At 51.4% G+C, this 16775-nt stretch overlaps 1 protein-coding gene across 4 annotated transcripts in view; it reads left to right on the plus strand.

The window, feature by feature from the left end:
• The window catches only part of PCGF2 (polycomb group ring finger 2), a 50344-nt gene that overhangs the window by 16767 nt on the left and 16802 nt on the right, over nucleotides 1-16775 (plus strand). For all 4 annotated transcript variants that reach the window (XM_075911711.1, XM_075911713.1, XM_075911710.1 and 1 more), the window contains exons 3-6: nucleotides 1929-2025; nucleotides 9413-9468; nucleotides 10270-10320; nucleotides 11795-11903. In XM_075911711.1, coding sequence (XP_075767826.1) covers nucleotides 1929-2025; nucleotides 9413-9468; nucleotides 10270-10320; nucleotides 11795-11903 — 313 coding nt within the window. The remainder of the gene's footprint in view (nucleotides 1-1928; nucleotides 2026-9412; nucleotides 9469-10269; nucleotides 10321-11794; nucleotides 11904-16775) is intronic.

The raw sequence follows: 16775 nt of genomic DNA on the forward strand, positions 1-16775 counted from the left end.
TGCTTTTGGGGGGCTAAACTCCGAAGCCACCTGGTGGTGATGAGAGATTCACCAGCTGCTCACCTGAATATAACTGCACGGGCCAAGATTTTTTCCAAAGTGGCTAGTGATTTTTTAGGTGCTTAACCTGAGAGATACCTTAAAGAAGCTTACTAGTAGTTTTTCCAGGAAAAGCAGAGCTTTCCTCTTGTGGAAACTGGGTCATCTTGCAACATTAGATATCCCTAACATTGAAGCACCCCAAACCCCTAGTCATTTTGGCCTCAGATTACTTGCTCAGTAATATTGAGGTGAATTGGAGTGAAGCTAGAATCCTACCATATTTCCAAGGAAAACTGCTGGAAACCCAAAGGCGTGGATTTCCTCAAGGGGACATTCAGTGTACTTAAAAGGTGGAAACATGAAAATGGACGCATGGTACTTCCTTTTTTCACACAACATGGGATTAAACTGTAGAACTCACAAATTCACCAATGCCAAAACCATAGCAAGAGTCAAGACATTTTGATGATTGTCAAGAATAACCAGTTACAATGAGTAATGACAAACATTTAGAAAGAGGGGACATTAAGCTATGCAGGGGACATTAAGCTATTCTCTTTATTAGAGATTGGAATGAGATCTATCAGGCTATGTCTACACTGCATGCGTATTTCGGAATAAGTTATTCCACAAGAAATACTTTGAAATAGCTTATTTCGAAATAGCGCGTCTACACTACAGGGAACCCTGGAAATTAGTCCGAGGCAGGCTCCCCTAATGTGAATGCGCTACCTCAATTTAGAGCTCCAGGAAGCACCGGGGAGTAATTACTTTGAAGGGCCCCGGGGAGGAGCTATTTCAAAAAAGCAGCGAGTATCCACACTACGGCTATTCGGAAATAGCTATTTTGGAAGGGCGTTATTCTTCGTGGAATGAAGTTTACCAACGTGGAAATAAGACGCCTGTTATTTCAAAATGATTTCAGAATGACGGGCTAGCTGTGTAGACGCTCTCATAGTTATTCTGAAATAACGCTGCTGTGTAGATGGACCCTGAGGCTACGTCTACACTACGAATGTTTGCGGCAGAAAATATGCTAATGAGGGACTCATTAGCATAAGTCACCATCTCATTTGCGTATTTCCTGCCGATCTGTTTTTTTGGTAGAGGTTTTTGCGCAGAAACAAGCGGTGTGAACGTTTCCTTTTTGTTCAAAACCCCTTTTTGCGCAAGATCAGTATACCTCCTTTTTTGAGGCATAAGGAACTTGTGCAAAAAGTTTTTTTTGCACAAAAAGGAAACATTCACACTGCTTGTTTTTGCGCGAAAACCCCTAGTGAAAAAACGGATTGGCAGGAAATATGCAAATGAGAGTGTGAGTTATGCTAATGAGTCCCTCATTAGCATATTTTCTGCCGCAAAAACTCAGTGTAGATGTAGCCTGAGTGTGTAGGATGGACTGTCCCATATGTGCCTACTTTTGGGGTTTTCTTCCTTCCCTTGAAGCATCTAGTTCCAGCCACCGGTCCAGGGTCTGCTCCAATCTAGGAATTCCTCTAACGTACCTGCAGAAAGAAGCAAGGTGTAAGGGCAGCTGTGCCCAGATAAGAGACCACCGGTGTGAGGGGAATGTGGAATAAACAGCTGGATTCAATGGAAGCAGTCACAGATTACTTTCCAGGCAGTGAGGGTAAAGCATTATCTTGTGCAGAAATTCACTGTCGGTGAAAGCCAGCCCTGGATGGAGGGCTAGGGCAAATTATGCACCAGTTATATCCTGCTCAGGCACCTTTTAAGTAGGATGTATATGGTGCCGAAATGTGACTTAATACCTAGTGCTTAAGTGGTACTCAGGCCATGTGCTGATGCTTTGTCCATGGGTGATAGTCACTCTGTGTGTCTATATGTTGATTTCACCCCATTTATTTTTGTCTTTCTTTCTCTAGTCTGTAAAACCTGCATCGTCCGCTACCTGGAGACCAACAAATACTGTCCTATGTGTGATGTCCAGGTGCATAAAACAAGGCCCCTCCTCAGCATCCGGTGAGGGATTTCACTTTCTGTCTCTTGCCCCTCAGCCCCAAATATGTGATAATACAGGAGATGGAAAGCAAGCCAGTGGTCACTGGAAATTCTCTTCCCTGCTTTGCTGCCATTGAGGGAGGGCTATTTTGGCCTAACTTTTCCCAGAGCCATTAGTAGTAATTTTGGATAGATCCATTTTTTTAGATGTTTTAAGGGGCCTGATTTCCAGCGGGTGGGTGCACAGAATTAAAACAAAAACACACAAACAAAACTCCAAAGAGCAAACAAATGAGCAAACAAACAAGCAAACAAACAACCCCCCCCCCAAAAAAAACCCCAGGCTTCTTTTTAAAGTGCTCCAAGCTGGCCATGATGCTACTAGTCACTTTGGAAAATGGAGTATGGACTTCTGATGTTTGTTTAGCAAGGTGCAAAAGTTTGCTCCTAACCAGAAGCATGTGAGTACCCCGTTGTCATCAAGGGGACTAATTTACTTTCTTAACAGGTCTCAGAGGGGCTGTCGTGTTAGTCTGTAACTTTAAAAATAACTCGTGGTCCTGTGGTACCTTAGAGACTTACATTAAAATATAGCATCATGGGCAAAATCCACTTCCTCAGATGAGCACCAATGCTGAAATGGGTTTTATCCTCAAAAGCTCATGATTGTCTCTATTTTTGTGCGTCTCTCAGGTGTCCCAAGACGACTTCTTGTTTTATACTTTCTTAATATTAGGCTCGTGTGTGGGACTCGGGAGAAGTGGGTTACATTTCTAGCTCTGCCCCACACTTCATGGAGTGAAGCACCTTTGAGGATCCAGGTCTTATTTTCTAACTCATGTTCCTAGGGCGACCCCCCCCCTACTTCTCCACATTCCTCTCCCAGCACTGTGCAGAGAGCCAGCCCCAGTCTACTCACTGAGCTCACCTAGGGCATGGCTGGCAGGTTCCATCCTTCCCTCGCTGCCCATGGCTGGGCTGGTGCCTTGGAAAAGCCCAAGACCCTCTGTTTCAGGGTGCTGTCCAGGTGCCACCGTGCTGGCACGAGGCAGCCTCTTTTCCCCTCCGCTAAGCTCTGGAGTAGTGGGTGTAGGGTGTGATTTCCAGTCTGTTCACACCCCGAACCTGCAGGCTCCACAGCAGCTCCTGGGAGGGGGTTTGGCACCCTCTTCCCCACCCCCTCTCATTTCCCCCAGCCCTGGGTCCTGATCCCAGGGAACGCAGGGCTGCTCCATTCCTTAGGGATTTCCCCCTGCTGAGCCACCTCTCCAGCGCCTGCAGTGAGATCCCTGGGCCACAAGGCATCCTGAGGGGTTAACCCCTTGGAGCCTGCACTGTAGCCTGGGGACAGGAGGTGGCTGGGTGATGCTGGTGGGCGGTAGCCAGCAGCAGCCTGGAGGGGTGAGCTGCCTTTTGACCCTGCCTCAGTCGGAAGGGACAAGCAGCGCCTGGGAGCGGTAGCCGTGGGGAAAGAGACGAGATCTGTCGGATCATCCCAGCCCTGCGGCTGGAGGCAGCTCCCACCCAGTGCCAGAGGCTGCTGCTGGCCACCTTCCCGTGGGAACACTGGCAGAAATCTGGGCAGGGCATGTGGCCTTGCATTGCCCCCCAGAAAGATGCCAGCCAGGTGCGGAGGGCAGAGAGAACCAAGTTGGAGGGGCGGGGTCCATTGGTCACCCCTCCACGTGTGGGAGTGTGTGTGTGTGACCCCCTCCATTGCAACCTGAAAGATAAGGCCAATAACAAGAATTCAGCTCTGCAGCATTTTTGCAACAGGGGCTCAGGCAACTTGACGTTCCTATGAACATTTGTCATGGGTTGCCGTGGAACGCGGCTGAATATGAGCCATGGGGTCAGGTGCCCCTGATTCAGCATAGGGAAATTGCTCCCCTTATGTTTTCCCAGCTGTCTAGTGGCGACAATGGCACTTGCCATATAGCTGGCTTAGCCGGCTGACCTGGGGCCTGGGCAGCAAAGAATGGCAGAAGTTTGTACCGGGAAAGACCTCTTGCCATTTTCTTCCTTCAGCTACGGCCGTGGATACTGTGGCACAGGGGTCTTCAAACTTCTTTTTTTCATGACCCGGTTGAAGAAAATGGTTGATGCCGTGAGCCGACAGAATGTGACTGGTGTGGGGGCTCCGGGGTGGGGCTGAGGATGGGCACTTTGGGCTGTAGGAGGGGGCTCCGGCTTTGGGAGGTCAGGGTTGGGGCAAGAGGGGCTGACCTTGAGTGATTCCCGGGCAGCGATGCAGCAGGGGGGCTGAGGCAGCTTCCTGCCTCTCCTGGCCCCACAGACCATGTTCCCAGCCAATGGGAGTGCAGAGCTAGTGCTCAGGGTAGGGACAGTGCATGGAGCTCTGTGTGCTCCTCCCACCCCCCATAGGAGCTGGGCCTGCTGCCGATCGCTTCTGGGGTGCAGCACAGTCTGCGGTGCCAGGCCAGGCAGGGAGCTGCCTGAGCCCCCCCACTGCTCACCTGATCCCCCTGCAGCAATGAGCCCCAGGGTCCAACATCCCAACGCCTAGTGCTGGGGTGCAATGCCTCATTTGAAAACCAAGATCAAGAGCATTAATTTCTACTGAAAAGAATAAGCATCTTCTGTTGAAGCCAAGTGAAATCTTCCACCTCCTAAGAACAGGTACGGCCGCCTGCAGCTCCCATTGGCCGCATTTTGCTCTTTCCAGCCAATGGGAGCTGCGGGAAGCAGTGGCTAGCCAATCCCTGAGGGCTGAGCTGCTTCCTGCAGCTCCCATTGGCTGGGAACAGCAAATCACAGCCCATGGGAGCGGCAGGTGGCTGTATCTGTGGTTGCAAAGTGAACAATCTGTCTGGTTTAAAAAAAAGAAAAAGAAAGAGTAGTTCTGTCAGACCTTAGAAACTAACAAATATATATGTCTAGTATCATGAGCTTTTGTGGGCAAAATCCACTTCCTCAGATGAGCGGAGTGGGAAGTGGGTTTTGGCCACAAAAACTCTACTGTGCTACAGGACCAGTTGTAGTTTTTTAATTAAAGACTAACACAGCAACCCCGTAAGGCTTTTAAACCCATCTGGCAGGTCGTCAGGGCTCACCCTGACGAGCTGTGAGTGGCTTGCCGGCCATGGGTTGCCCAGCACAGCTATACAGAGTCGTCATTTTGCGTTTGACGTCCTGGTGGGCGTTCCCGAGGGGTTTGACGTCATCAGCAAAGCCCTGGCAGGGATGTTCCGCTCACTGCAGATGCAGCGCCTGGCGTATTGGGTCCCACTCTACGTGGTGTATAATAGACAGGAGATCCGAGCCAGACGGGAGGGTTAGACAGGATCTGGAGCCTCTCCAGATGTTCCAGCCCCTTTCAATGATGTACTAAAGAGATGAGGATGATTAAATAGCGGGGAAAGGCGCGATGTGCGTTGCAACCTCCGGCGGTTTGGACTGAGCACCCGAGGTCAGCGTTAGCGTATGCCCCAGCCACAGGCTTTGAAGCCACGACCAGAGCAATTTAACCTGAGCCTGCTTGTGGTTTATAATGCATTGATCCGTTTGTCTTGCGACTATGCATCTGCCTCCCAGTCAAGGGAGGGTGAGTGAGTGTGTGTGATGTGTGGGCGCGTTTCTCAGCCCCCTGCTCCATGCACAGACCCACTAGGATAAAACTAATGTCCTGTGCTCGGTGCATGATTAATCCCAGCTTTGCTCCTTCTCCATTCATCTGGGCCTGGGGAAGCCAGACATGTCTTGTCAGTTGCAGAATGAGCCGTGCAGGTGGTTGGCATAGAAACCATTAAGGCTGCAATACATCACTCGCGGCTTTTTTTTTTTTTTAGCGCTTCCATGTAAATCTGTTTCTGTAGTAACACTTTTTTTTGGGGGGGGGCTCCCTGTGAAATATTTACACTCTAACTCCCACGGACTTTTCTGTGACGTATTTCTGAATGTGTGCACAGCCCCTGATGGAGGTGCACCCTGCCAGGAGACAGACACAAAGCAGCAGACTAGACTTGCATTGGTGTGCTGAGCACTGAGAAATCACCCTCCTTACTTTATAATTGGCACTGAGTCAGAGATCTGTGGTGTTCAAACGAGGGGGCGATCCCCAGGGCTGGGTGGTGGGAGGTTGGGCCCGGGGGATCATGGCTGCAGGGGGATCAGGTGAGCAGTCGGGGGGCTGTCCTGGTACCGCAGACTGCGCTGCTCCCCAGAAGCACACAGGGTTCCATGCACTGCCCCTGCCCTGAGCACTAACTCCGCACTCCCATTGGCAGGTCCAGGGCCAGCTGGAGCCATTCCTGCACCCCGAGTAGCGGGCGCATGACACATGTGTGGCTCCGCTCCCAGACACACGGCGCGTGCACGGCCCCAGCTTTGGGTGCGCGGCGCCTGATTGCAGCTGTAAGGGGCGCCGGGCATGTGGCACCCCTTATAGCTGCCATCAGGTGCCCCCCATAGGTTGGTGCCCCGGGAAGCTGCCCGGGTAGCCCCCCCTTATTCTGGCCCCGGGCAGGGGACCTGCTGCTGGGGACCTGCTGCTGGAGGGGCAGGAAGCTGCCTTACTGCACTGCTGCCCGGGAGCTGCTCAAGGCCAGCCCCTCCTGCCCCAGCCCTGCCCACCCCAAAGCCAGAGCCCCCTGCTACACCCCAAAACTCCCATCCTCAGCCCCACCCCGGAGCGCACACTTAATCAAGTTATGTCGAGTCGCAGCATCAGCAATTTTCTTCAAGTCGGTCATGAGAAAAAAAGTTTGAAAACCCCTGTCATAGGCAACCCCTCCCACCTGCTCCCCAGTCATTAAGCACGGCACCTGTATACCTCTGTGTCCTTGTTTGATCAGCCCCCAGGGCATTAGTGCCTCTTTCCACCATGTTAGCCACATCAAGAGGCCTGGGCTGTAAATGAGAATCCGATCCCCAATTTTATAATCTCTCCTTTGGCTGCCCCATCTGTAAAATGAACCTCAGTTTGCCTCACAATACCGGTGTTGATTCGCAAAGGTTAGAAAAAGCACAAAGGGCAAAGTTATTCATTGTAGTCTAGAAATAAGTTTGATCTGTGATCCGTGACCCTGACGTTCCCATTTTTCCATTTGGCAGTAGGGCTAGAGCCTTGCTTTTGGGGCCAGATCCAAAGTCCTCATGAGTTCAGAAAAGGGCAACAAAAATTATGAGGAGTTTGGAACAGCTGCCGTATGAAGAGAGATTAAAAAGACGGGGACTTTTCAGCTTAGAAAAGTGGAGACTTAGGGGGGATACAGCAAAGTCTATAAAATCATGGCTAGTGTAGAGATTGCGAATGAAGAAAAGTTATTTACTTGTTCCGGTAACACAAGAACTTGGGGCTGCCAAATAAAATTAATAGATGGCAGGTTTAAAACGAAAGGAAGTTTTTCTTCATACAGCGCACTGTTGACTTGTGGAACTCCTTGCCGGAGGATGGTGTGAAGATCAGGATTTTAAGAGGGTTCAATAAAGATCTAGATAAATTCATGGCTGTTAGGTCCTTCAAAGCTTATTTACCAGGTTTGGTAGGAATGATGTCCCTAGCCTCTGTTTGTCAGAGGCTGGGAATGAGGGACAGGGGAGGGATCATTTGACGATCCCTTGTTCTGTTCATTCCCTCTGGGGCACCTGGCATTGGCCACTGTCTCCCATTGAAATTTGTGGGAGTTTAGCACCTGCCCTGCTTAGGCATGTGTGTCAAGCTTATTAGGTGCCTATTTGCATCTTTAGGCCTCTAATTGCCTTTGGAACTCTGGCCTTAAGTCACTTTTGCAAATGGTAGCTAGGGGCGGGATTCACGACAATGCCCCCTTCTAATTTTTTCTATCCACGTGTGGAATAATTTTTGGTATGTGCACCAAGGCATGCGCAGATGTGCACCACCAATAGAAACATGCACTGCTGGTTGTGTGTGCTCTGCTAATCAGCTGGGTGGCATTTGAATCTCTCCTCGGTGTCGGCACAAGCTTACAGCTTACAGGGATTACTGATTCAGGAAGGTACCTGCTAGCCTAACTCTCATTGAAATCGATGGGAATTAATCACGTAGGGTATGTCTACACTACCCTCCTAGTTCGAACTAGCAGGGTAATGTAGGCATACCGCACTTGCAAATGAAGCCTGGGATTTGAATTTCCCAGGCTTCATTTGCATAAGTGGGGAGCCGCCATTTTTAAAACCCCGCTGGTTCGAACCCCGTGCAGCGTGGCTACACGGGGCACGAACTAGGTAGTTCGAATTAGGCTTCCTAGTTCGAACTACCGTTACTCCTCGTGAAATGAGGAGTAACGGTAGTTCGAACTAGGAAGCCTAGTTCGAACTACCTAGTTCGTGCCCCATGTAGCTGCGCGGCACAGGGTTCGAACGAGCGGGGTTTTAAAAATGGCGGAGCCCCGCTTATGCAAATGAAGCCCGGGAAATTCAAATCCCGGGCTTCATTTGCAAGTGCGGAATGCCTACATTACCCTCCTAATTCCAACTAGGAGGGTAGTATAGACATACCCTTGGGTACTATGGCAATGCCAATAAAATAAAAGTCCTTACCTCTGCCCAGGGCTGGGTGGGTGACCTCAAGCATGCCCCCACATGCCTCAGTTTCCCCATCCTTGAAACAGGGATAACCATACTGACCTCCTCTGTTTGAGATTTACAAATGAAAAGTTCTATCTTAGATTTAGGCGGTGTTTATTATTTCCCGGCTTTTCTCTATAGTTCCAAAGGCTAGCAATAATTAAAAAACCGAAATGACATTTTGTTGTAATCGTAGAATTCCAGGCCTTCGGGCTTTACATAAAACACCAAGAGTTGGCAAACAAAGGATTTCCTTTGTTTAAAGAACACCACCTGCAACCTGTGTCCACTTTCATTAAAGTCAATAGGAATTTTATCAGCCGTATTTAAATCAGAGCAGATCCTTTACAGCAGGGGTGGGCAATAATTTTTGAAGAGGGGGGGCAACTTCACAAATTTTGGAGGTGGTCACTAGCGCCTTGAGTGGAAGGGGTGGGGCCTGAAGCCGAAGGGGTGGGGCCTCGAGAGGAAGGGGTGGGGCCTGAAGCGGAAGGGGTGGGCCTCAAGCGGAATGGGTGGGGCAAGGAGTCTTCCCATGCTCCCCCCTGTCCACAGAATCTGATTGGCTGGCGGGGCAGGGGAGCATCAGGGTGGCTGCGGGCTGAAGTCAATGGCTTGACCAGCCAAATCCAGCTCACGGACGCGTCTTGCCCACCCTTGCTTTACAGCGTGGGCTTGACTTCACCTCTGTTCCTCTGCAAAGAGCCAAGGTGATATCTCCCACCACTTATGTCCCGAGTGAGCCCTGTTTTGGAGCGGTAATGGTGCCCAAGCCGCATGCTGGTCTTTTGCCTGGGTGTGGAATGGGGTCTCTTGGTTTGGCAACCCACCCTGACTCATTCTTACTTGTGTCTTTCAGGTCGGACAAAACCCTACAAGACATAGTGTACAAACTGGTGCCGGGGCTTTTCAAAGGTACGGAGGCAGACTGCAATGCGCACACAAGGGTGATGGTCTGGGGGCGGGCTTCAGAAACTCTCGGTGTGGCCTCACTCTGTTCCTATTGAAGTCGATTCCGTCGCGCCCTTGGGAACAGGGTTTGGGTGCCTGTGGAATGGCCACCCTTACACCCAACACAAAAAAGATGTATCCCTTCCACTCAGCCCAGGCTGGTGATAGTGGCACAGCCTGCTTAATGTGAATACGGATATATCGGTATAAAAGTGCTTGTACCGGTATAGCTATTGCTATAGGGGGAATAATCTATACTATATAATCTATAGGACTCTTTTATAACTGCATCCATGGGGGCAGGGGACTGGACTCGATGACTCTCGAGGTCCCTTCCAGTCCTAGTATTCTAGGATTCTATGAAAGGCGCACAGTGGGGCTGACAGCCTTGCTGGACCTCTGGGCAAAGCAGGGGGAGGGCCCTGCTTCATGCCTTGGAAGGGGCAATGCATTGGGCAGAAGGGGCGGGGCCTTGGGCAGAAGAGGCGGGGCTGGGCAGCCCTCAGTGCTGCCTGGTGCGTGCTGCACAGCACTCCAGCGGCGATTTAAAGGGCCGGGACTCTGAGTAGCAGTGGCGGCAGCCAGAAGGTCTGGGCCCTTTTGTATCGCTGCTCCCCTTCCACACCCCCGTCGGCAGGCCTGCTAAAACATCACCCTCCCAACGGGGTGTCCAAATGGTGCAGACCAGGCCGTTAGCCTCTATTCTCCCTCCTCTTATTCTTTCTCACTCGGCCCTTCCCGGCTGCGATTCCTCTTCTCTTGCAGATGAAATGAAGAGGCGGCGGGAATTCTATGCAGCCTATCCCATGGCAGATGGTAAGTGTCTGCAAAGCAGATGTAGCCTCCGTCTCTCTTCCCTTCTGTTCTCTTTAGGGAAGTTCAATATCGGTTAATCGAACAGTCGATTAACCTCGGGAATTTTTATCGGTTAGTCGACGATTCTATCGTCCCCGGGGGCGGGGCCGGCAGTTAGTGCTTCCCACTCCCAAGGAACTCCCTGACACTCCGCACTGCTGCCTCTGTATCAGCCCTGGCTGCCAGGTGGGAGCTGGTCCATGAGGAGAACCAGTTTAAAAACCAACTCCCCTCACAGACTGGCTGCCTGTCACCTCGCACTGCTGCACAGTGTGGGGTGGCAGCAGCCCCTGTGTGACGGCGCGTTGGGGGTCCCCCATCTCCTGCACCCCGAAATGGCACAAACAGACTCCACCAGCCAGTGGAATTGAGGGTGGTTTATTGCTCCTCCAGGATACAGCATAGCACAGATGTAATCTGGTTACAGGAACTGGGGCTAAGAGGCCTCAGTGCCCCCTTGAGATGGGGGGATCCCAGCCCCCCTCCCCAGCTCCTTCTCCCCTGCTTTCCAGACAGCAACTAACCAACTCTCTTCCAGCCCTGCCCCCCAGCCAGGGCAGCATTCCACCTTCCTTTGTTCCTCTCCATGGGGGGTGTCTGGCCACTGGTTTGCATAGTGACTCATCCTGTTTTGCTGGGTCGTGGTACCCACGGCAGCCAGTGGGGGGTTACCCCAGAGCCAGCAGCATAGAAACCAGCCAGGTACCCCCACTACGTCACACTCTGTCCAGGCGGGAGGGGCAGGGCTGAGCTCCCAGACCCCAAGCGAGCCGGAACTGAGCTGGGCTGCCTCCCGCCTGGCTCCTAATACACTTTAAATGCAGAGCCGCAGCAGAGTAAGTTCTGGACCCGGCGTGAGCCAGGACTGAGCTGGGTTGCTGGCAAAATGTACTGGCAAAGGGAGGCGGGGGAATCCTTGAATCATAGAACACTAGAACTGGAAGGGACCTCGAGAGGTCATCGAGTCCAGTCTCCTGCCCTCATGGCAGGACCCAGCACTGTCTAGACCATCCCTGACAGGTGTCTGTCCAACCTGCTCTTAAATATCTCCAGAGATGGAGATTCCACAACCTCCCTAGGCAATTTATTCCAGTGTTTAACCACCCTGAGAGGCAGGAAGATTTTCCTAATGTCCAACCTAAACCTCCCTGGCTGCAATGTAAGCCCATTGCTTCTTGTCCTATCCTCAGAGGCCAAGGAGAACGATTTTTCTCCCTCCTCCCTGTGACACCCTTTTAGATACCTGAAAACCACTATCCTGTCCCCTCTCAGTCTTCTCCTTTCCAAACTAAATGCACGTCGGCTATAGCATTAACCTATACGCTTTTGCTTATCGGTTAATCGACTCCACTGTTACATCCCTAGTTCTCTTCCCCTCTCTGCCTCGACCCTAAACAAGCTTGGGATGGGGTTTAACATCTCTCTCCCTGTGTAGTTCCCAATGGCTCCAATGAGGACCGCGGGGAAGTGTCTGAGCAGGAGAAAGGGAACCTGACGGACGATGAAATTGTCAGCTTATCCATCGAGTTTTACGAAGGGATGAGGTAAGATGTTGTAGTTGTTGTTGTTACTAAACTCCTGTTCTGAGTCCAAATCCTGCCCTTGTTTAGCCACCCCTAAGATCTTACCTCCGGGAATAGACCTGTTTTTGGCGTTCTGGGTCTTTACTCAGGTAACGCTATCGTTCAAGTCAGTGGGAGTTTTGTCTGCAGACAAAGGTGGGAGAGAGTTTTCTGCTTAGGGCTGGTGTCAGCCTTAAGTACCTTAGTGTATGTCTAGACTGCATCCCTCTGTCGGCAGAGGGATGCAAATTAGGCAGGTCGACATTGCAAATGAGGCAGGGATTTAAATATCCCGTGCCTAATTCGCATAAAAATGGCTGCCACGTTTTGCCAACTCAGCACCTTGAAGGAGGCATAAGGGATCTGTCAAAAAAGACTTTCTTCCTTGACAGATCCCCCTCTAGACTGCCGCTTTTTGCCGAGTCGGCAAAACGTGGTGGTCATGTTTATGCAAATTAGGCACGGGATATTTAAATTCCTGCCTCATTTGCAATGTCGACCTGCCTAATCTGCATCCCTCTGCCAACAGAGGGATGCAGTCTAGACATACCCTTAGCTGCTGTAAGAGCCCCTATGACCATATAATCTGAGCACATCACAAACGGGTGTATTTGGTGAGGCAAAGCAGTGCTGGGACAGATGGGGAAACTGAGGCACAGAGCAGCTAAGTGGCTTGCCCAAGATTACAAAGGAAATCTGTGTTTGAGCAGAGAACGGAGGCATTCTAGGCTAGCACCATGGCCCATCCTTCTGCTCCAGCTTGGGTATCCCTTCAGTTTCACTTTTGCTTGTGCTGTAGTGTGCAAAGTACAACCCAGGAATAACTCAGACGTGTGGCAAGCTGTGATCACTCCTATTGACGGACTCTCTGTCTCGGTCTGTTTCCACCGTGTGTCTCTTGTCTTATCCTTGAGACATAATCCTTTCGGGGAATGGGTCCATGACTAAGGTGCTGAGGCACCATGGCATTGCATCCTGTTATATTTATATTTCCTCTGCTCTCCCACTGCAGCACGGTCCAGTTGTTTGTCTTGTCCATCTGTTCCCTCTTGTCGACTGTGAACTCTGTGGCAGGGACTGTCGTATGTTTCCTCCTGCACCGCGCACAACCTAGCCGGGACAGCGATGTACCTGTTAGGCAGTTACAAATCATCTTTATGAAAATACGATCAACCACCACAAGAGCAGAGCGGGGCAAACGATTCAAACCCATGTCTGGGGAGAGAAGGGTTTTTTTTGTAGTAATTCAATTCGGTGCAGCTCGCGGCTCTTCTTTGTACAGTCCAGTTGGACTGGCCCAAATTCTCCTGCCATCTTGCAGGCTTGAGCACTGCATTCACTATCCTGATGCCTTCTATGCTAGTACCCTCTTCAGATCTTCTCACCATCCTGTCTGAGTGATTCACAGACATGTAGGAATTTCTCCTCACAATGCCCCCGAAAAGTAGGGACCTGTTAATGGATACAATTTCCCAAAGTGCCTACGACCCCAGATCCTCAATGGCTTTTGGGCACCTCATTCTCATTGAAATTTGAGGATTGGGGCTGAAATCGCTTCAGAAACTGTGACTCCTTTCTCCTTTGCTTTCCAGATGGGGAAACTGAGGCGGGGGAGAGATCAAGGGTCAGTGTTTCGCCCAACTCCCATTTAGCCACCCACACGGAGTGCCAAAAAGCGCGCACCATCTAGGAGCTTCCATCGAAAACATCCGAGTGGCACGTCAGTATGCCGCTAGCTCCTCTGCCTACACGGGGCATTTCAGCCTGTCGGTTTGCGTCTCCGCTCCTTTGCATCAGTTCCACACTCATCCACCTCCACCGTCCTCCCTACGCTTACTTTGGACTTACCCTGGTGTTAAAGAGAATCAGATCTAGTATATTTAGTTCTGCGGGGTGGGAGTGGGGGTGGCTGGTTTCAAATAGGACCAGATTAAAACTTCGCTAGCTAATCATCAAGGAAAATGAAGAGAAGCTAGCGAGAATGATGGAGGTGCTAAATGAGGAAGGGAAGCAGTATGGACTGATTATAAATATTGATAAAACGAAGACAATGGTATTTGGAGAGAAGGAAATAGGAAGGAAGATCAGTGTAGATGGGACTGAACTAGAGAACGTAGAGAAGTTCACATATTTGGAGAGCAATATGACGTATGATCTAGACTGTAAGAAGGAAATAGCATCTAGAATAGCGAAAGCAAGAGTGAGTTTGAGGGCGATGGATAAGATCTGGAAAAGTAAAGCGATTAGCTTAGGAATGAAGCTAAGCATCTTGAAAATGTGTGGATTTAGCAGCATGTTGTACGGATGTGAGATTCGAAAGATTCGAAGAGAAGGATATTGGCGTTGGAGAGAAGTTGTGCTAGAAAGATCCTGAGAATAGGATGGATGCAGAAGGTCACCAAGGTGGAATTATATAGGAAGATACAGCCAAAAGAGAACCTACTGAAGAAGGTTATACAATGGAAGTTACAGCTATTCGGGCATATCTGCGGAATGAACAATGACCGAAAGGTTAAGACCCTGGTATTCAGCATAATGGATGATCCGAACAGGAGAGGCAGACCCCACAGAGAATGGGTAGATGATGTAGTAGATTGGTGTGGAGCTAGTCTACAGAAACTAAGCCACTCCACACTGGACAGGGAAAGATGGAAAGAAATAGCGAGGGAGGCATCAGATGCCAACAGGCGTTGAGACCATGGTTGTTGATGATGATAATAAGGTATTTAGTAGGGTTGCTAAGAAGCGTGTAATTCGTTAATCGTGTAGTCGACCACATTTTTGTTGACTACACGATTAATCGATAAGGATTGGCGCTGCAAGCACTCGGTTCCAGCTCGTGCCGGGTCCGAGGAGCTACCTCCGCTGTGACTCTGCAAGGAAAGTATTTTAGGAGCTGGCTTGTGCTCTGTCCCGGCTTGTGCAGAGCCACCGCGAGGATTGCTCCCAGGACCCGGCGTGAGCCGGGACTGAGCCAGGCTGCTGACCAGTCCAATAAAAAAAATGTACTGGCAGTGCTGTGGGACGGCGGGGGGGAGGGGGAGCATGTAGTTGGTGATATTAAACGGTAAGCATCCACTTATCGGTTAATTGTTTAACTGACTGCACTATGACATCCCTGGCAGTGCTTTTTTTGTAAGAAAAAAGGTGCCGGTACTCCAGGATCAAACTTGTTGAGCAAAAAAAAGAGCAGAAATGCAATCGCGGCCCCTTTAAGAGCCAAAACACCGTGCTGGGAAAAAAAGTCTTGCATTCCGAGCGGGCTTCCGTCAGGAGACGAGCTGCACCAGGAAAACAGGTGCTGTTACGTACAGGGGGAAATCCCATTCATTTACTGTGTGCAGGGAAAATAGGTGACGGTCACAAAAAATGCACCAATTCCTGGTATTTAGGCAGGCGTTCTTGTAGCGAGCCATGTATTTTCAGCATTATGGCTTGGTCCAAAGTTTATTGTACACAAAGGAAGGACTTGCCCTGGCTTTGGAGTTGGAATGCTCTAGCCCAGTGGTCCCCAATGCGGTGCCTGCGGGCACCATGGCGCCCGCCGGGCCATTGCTGTGCGCCCGCCGAGTGATCGGGGCCAGCCCCGCCCCCGTGTACGTGGTGTATGGGCGGTGCCAGCCCCCGGGTACGTGGCACAGGCGTGGCGCTGGCTCCGGGTATGCGGCACAAGCGTGGTGCTGGCCCTGGGTACGCAGCGCGTGGGTGATGCCGGCTCCTGGGCGTGCGGCAAAGGAGAGGCACTGGCCCCGGGAGTGTAGCGCATGGGTGGCACCGGCACTGGGCACGCAGCGTATGGGTGGCTCCGCCCCCAGGCACGTGTGCAGCCCCGCCCCCGGGTGCCCGGCGCATGAGTGGCCCCGCCCCCGGGTGCCTGGCGTGTGAGTGGCCCCGCCCCTGGGCACCCGGCAGTCCCAAAAGGTTGGGGACCACTGCTCTAACCGATATACACTGAAGATGCCCCATCCAGGGGTTAACTACACACTTATGGATCCCCTTTGACTGGGAGGTAGGTACCTACGCCCCTTTGTGAATCCTAGCCCAAGTGCTTCATTAACTTTCAGGGCTGAAAATAAACCAGCGCACGGTTTGGGAGAGGATCTTGAATACTCTTGTTTTCTTCCGGTGCGGAGATCTTGAGTAAGCTTCCGGATCTGTTCGGCCTCTCCAATGACTTCTCCAGGGCCAGGATTTCACCGTCAGTGCTTGACGACTCTGCAAGGGTTTCCTGGCAGGGGCTAAAACCAGCTTGCGTTGATGGGGAAGGGAAGCGTGCAGGCTGTTCTTTCACGAGGGCCCAGACCCTAGTGCGGTGGGGGGGGGGACCCTTTTGGAGCTGGAGGCCACTGACCCACAGAAGCGAGAAGCAAACATGAAATGAAAAACCACGACCCACAGCTCCCTGGGGTGCAGGACTGGAGCACCAGCACCGGCTCCCCAATGCTGGGTGGGGGGGAAATCTCGGGGGCCGGATCTAGGCAAGCCAGGGCCCGGATCCGGCCTCTGGGCCATAGGCTCCCCACCCCCGTCTTAGTGCTGACTCTGGCTACACTCCAGTTGACTTAGCAGTGGCTTTGTACGGAAAAGAGAACCTCAGATGTGCTGGGGCTTTGCCGAGGCTACTGAAGCTCACGAGCGGGGCACTCGTCCCGTGGCCTGTGGTCCTCCGTGTGGAGCTTTGTCACTGCAATACACAAACTAAAGCAAAGCGCGGAGCATCCGGCACCTCGAACGGTTGCACCCAGTGCGGCTGTGGAGCCGTTCACACGTGGACACGCCCCCTTCCCCACTTCATCTCCTGAGAGATGTCCATCCTTGGGTCTCTTCTGTCTTGGCCAAGAGAATATCCCCTCT

The sequence above is a fragment of the Pelodiscus sinensis genome, chromosome 29 (assembly GCF_049634645.1).
Source record: "Pelodiscus sinensis isolate JC-2024 chromosome 29, ASM4963464v1, whole genome shotgun sequence".
Lineage (NCBI taxonomy): Eukaryota > Metazoa > Chordata > Testudines > Trionychidae > Pelodiscus > Pelodiscus sinensis.